Below are 3,592 nucleotides of genomic sequence, written 5' to 3'. Positions count from 1 at the left end.
GTACAATAGGAAGTACTAGACAAAGAAATCTTACCCATCACCGAAAGCTGTTTCGTCATTACTTCGGAGTGGGTGTTTTGGTATCTGTAACATCCGGGTGAATATTCTCGCTGACTAGCCCTTTTGTTCTCTAGATCACGTCATTTACATTTTTTCTCCCCCTCGTACGCAAAAGCCCTGCCTGTACCATTGAAGAGGTGCTCATTCTCTAACGAATGACATAGAATGTCCTTGCTTTCATGCACCGCTTTAAATAGAAGTAGACATCATGGCATATAATTTACATGCGCATGCAAATCTCTGCTGAGGATACTACCACTACCAGAAGCTTAGTGTGTCTTACGTTTGTTACGTTTTCAGTCAAACTTTTTTCACATTTTGCATGATATTAAATCTTTAAGTCAATAGTTACATAAATCCAGTTTAGGTCGCAGAGAGATCGCAGCACGAATGCCGTCTAGTGGAATAAAAGCTGACTTCACACCAGTGATGAACTAGGCGTCACCCACACTCTTCGGGTAGCCTTTAAAGGCAGTGGCTTCAAAATGTATTGGACCACAAATTCTTCAATGGTCGATTCATTCAAGCACAGCGTGTGTGATCGTCTAAACACAACTGTGCAAAGCAATCAGCTCGCAAACTGCGGGGCAGTAGAGCATTTTGATTCATGGCTCACTCGGTACCTTGTCTATCCCTGGTCTGGTTAAGCACACCTGCCTACACTCCAGGTAGCTGCTTTGTAGCCTTGCCTGAATTGGTGGCAATCACAAGCGGCAGAACGCTTGGTTACACATAGAGTTCGTTCTGCTAATAGGAGGTCCCACTTGAATATACGTCAGGATATAAAGGCTCCAATGCATAGCCAATTTACACCAATTGATTGTAACCCATGAGAGTGTTCTGACCTTCTAGATGAAGTTAATTACCGAAGGGTGTACAGGCTGCACGCGTGTGATTTCATAGCCATGTATTTCTCGGTCTCTAAGCGATAACCCTTTTAGAAAAACAGAAATAACACAAATCAATCGCTAAGACTGAAATAGAAAAAAACAATGTTAGGCTGTCTTCATTTATAGCTACCTGGTTCCGCGGATAGCTGGTCAAATAGTAGATATTGGACTAATATAGGGAATAGTATGCTAGGGGAGTCGGCCGGCCAGAGGAGTCAGGAGTCAGTATCCATGGGTCGCTTACACAACAAATATTACAACAACGCACAACAGAACACAACGTTGTAGAACGGAAGACAACGTGTGAAGTTGAACGTCGACAACGCAGTCTTTGTGACATGGCAGTCGATAGTTCAGCACCTTAGACATAACCAGTGGTATCATTTCAACTTTGAACACCCACAATACACCCACTGTATTTTTGAACGTGTGCTTTTTTCTATTTGGTGTACATGTGTCCGTGTTAGAGAAGAAAATTCATAGAAGGAAGCAATGTAGGGCAGCTGCAGTAAATATATCCATTTCATTAACGATTACTCATCATAGTCATGTCTCAAATTGTATGTGATACACTGTAATGATTTCAATAGTGTTACCTCGAAAAGCCGCAAGATATTGGCGACGTCGACGGACACTGAACTCGAGGCGGCCCCGATGACGCCCACGACGGGTCGGCGGCGCTTCTTGAGTGCGGGCGCGCCGTCCTTGCACACGGCGTCCCTGACGTCCCGGTCCATGATGGACCGGACGAAGGCCAGGGCTTCCCCCAGAGCATGGGTGTCGCTGGAGCAGGTGTCCAGAATGTGTGCGCCTAGGGACACACCTGGTAGGAGCGTGTCGTCCTGGTTGATCTTGTCTATGGCGTACAGCATCGCCTCCATGCGTTGGATGCCGGCCTCCTCCTTCACCTCCCCGCACCCAACACCGTTCGAGCCCCGGCTGTGCACGGGGAACAGTCCGCCGAGTGTGATGTTACCGTCCACGATGATGCTATCCTCCTCCGCCAGCGCCGCATGGCACACCACGCCTAACACGGCTACCAGGGCCAACCGTGCCAATGTCATCGCAGACGAGGAAACAACCATCCCTCTGTCAGCCATCTCCTAGTCAAACTGATAACTAGAGAGTTTTGACAGGGAAAGCGCTGTGCGCTGATTGGAAAGGCTCGTCTTTGATCCCCACGGGTACTCGATGATGAATGATTTTCCGACGCGGCGATAGGATAGTTCCAGTCTCTTGTCTCCAAACTCGATGGAAAAATGACCTTCAGATAAGCCTAAGAGAAACCGAATGCTTCTCCTGTGGTAACAATGCTGCGATTCTCGCCTTGCCCGTGTGCAATATGCCAGCCAATAGTCGCAGAGGGCAACCTCGGTGTTCAGTTCTGTGTTCAGGATAACAATTCTTCACTCAAGCTACACGACTGGAACCATGTCTGGTTCCTCTATATGGGACCACATGGACAACACAGATAACGAAATTGTCAGTAGGAGGTGAGGTGAACGTACCCGCCAGTCGACTGCAGGCTGGCTGGAGCTCGCGTGACGTGTATGTAAAACCACAGGTTATCTCACGATACCGCGTACGCAAGCGTCCGTCTGGGAACCCATCTGATTGGCTCGTATCAGGTTGTATACTACGATCCCTACAATTACGTCAATCATATAAATCAATTTTGTAACTTCCCAATAAACCCAAAAGGAGCTCGTATTTCAGGAAGATAAAATGGTTTCTAAATTCGTTTGCTGTGAGAAGTCATTAAGACTACCGGGCATTAATGTTGTTGTATATAGCTATATTGAGAACATGGCCGTTTCAGCTTGTGTGCGCAAAATCAGCTAGTTGCGTGATGGGGTCATGTGAAGGAATATCAAATATGATATCAACGTGTACCATGAACTCTAAACTGGGAACTGAGAGCTTATTTGATTAATTTTGGATTGCCACGGTGCAATACAAGCAAGGAGGTTGAAATAAGAACCTCCTTTATAGAAGCGAGACGCAGGCAATGGTTGCTGGTGTCATGTACAAGTCATTAGATATCAAGGAACACATTACACATACAAAAAACACATAGCGTACAACCTAAGAAACAAAACCGATGCAAGTAATATAATCTACAAACAGTGCATTTCAAGATCGTTGTGTTCATACTAATCAAGATTCGAGAATAGTGTAGTTAGCTCCAGTCATTATGTGCACCGATGATCTTGTGTCTGAGACTACATCTGCTGTACGAGTCATGTTTCTGCTTCATTTCAAAAGAATGAGCTACACAAGTATGCCATATGTAGCTGTGTACTCATGCTGTGATGAGCGTGAGCTGACAGAGTTACGAGGGGCATTCAATAAGTAATGCCCCTGACCCACTTCCAGTTGTCTGATCTAGATGAAATTTTGCATGTGTAATGAGTCATATCTCTATGGGTTATGTTGCAAAAAAACAGCTCTGAACTAATTGTGGTTACTGATTTACTGGTGTTTGAACTGAGTCAGGTGTGAAATGGACCAGGTGTGAAATGGAGCAAGTTGAGTGTCGCGCAGTGATCCGGTTTTTGTATTTGAAAGGACGCACACCAAAGGGGACTTTTGATGAAATGAAAAAAACTTATGGTGATGATGCCCCATCATATGACCTTGTA

The 3,592-nt window shown here is 45.5% G+C and overlaps 1 protein-coding gene across 1 annotated transcript; it reads right to left on the bottom strand.

Moving 5' to 3' along the window:
• Positions 1–1,028: 1,028 nt before the first annotated feature.
• LOC118416211 (metabotropic glutamate receptor 4-like) lies at positions 1,029–2,272 on the bottom strand. The gene is made up of 2 exons (XM_035821293.1): positions 1,547–2,272; positions 1,029–1,034 (listed from the first exon to the last, which is right to left on the bottom strand). The coding sequence occupies exons 1-2, from the start codon at positions 2,048–2,050 to the stop codon at positions 1,029–1,031; spliced, it is 510 nt and encodes a 169-aa protein (XP_035677186.1). The 5' UTR covers positions 2,051–2,272.
• Between the last annotated feature and the right edge of the window lie 1,320 nt (positions 2,273–3,592).

The sequence above is a fragment of the Branchiostoma floridae genome, chromosome 5 (assembly GCF_000003815.2).
Source record: "Branchiostoma floridae strain S238N-H82 chromosome 5, Bfl_VNyyK, whole genome shotgun sequence".
In the NCBI taxonomy this organism is placed as follows: domain Eukaryota; kingdom Metazoa; phylum Chordata; class Leptocardii; order Amphioxiformes; family Branchiostomatidae; genus Branchiostoma; species Branchiostoma floridae.
This window is presented reverse-complemented; position numbering and strand designations above follow the sequence as displayed.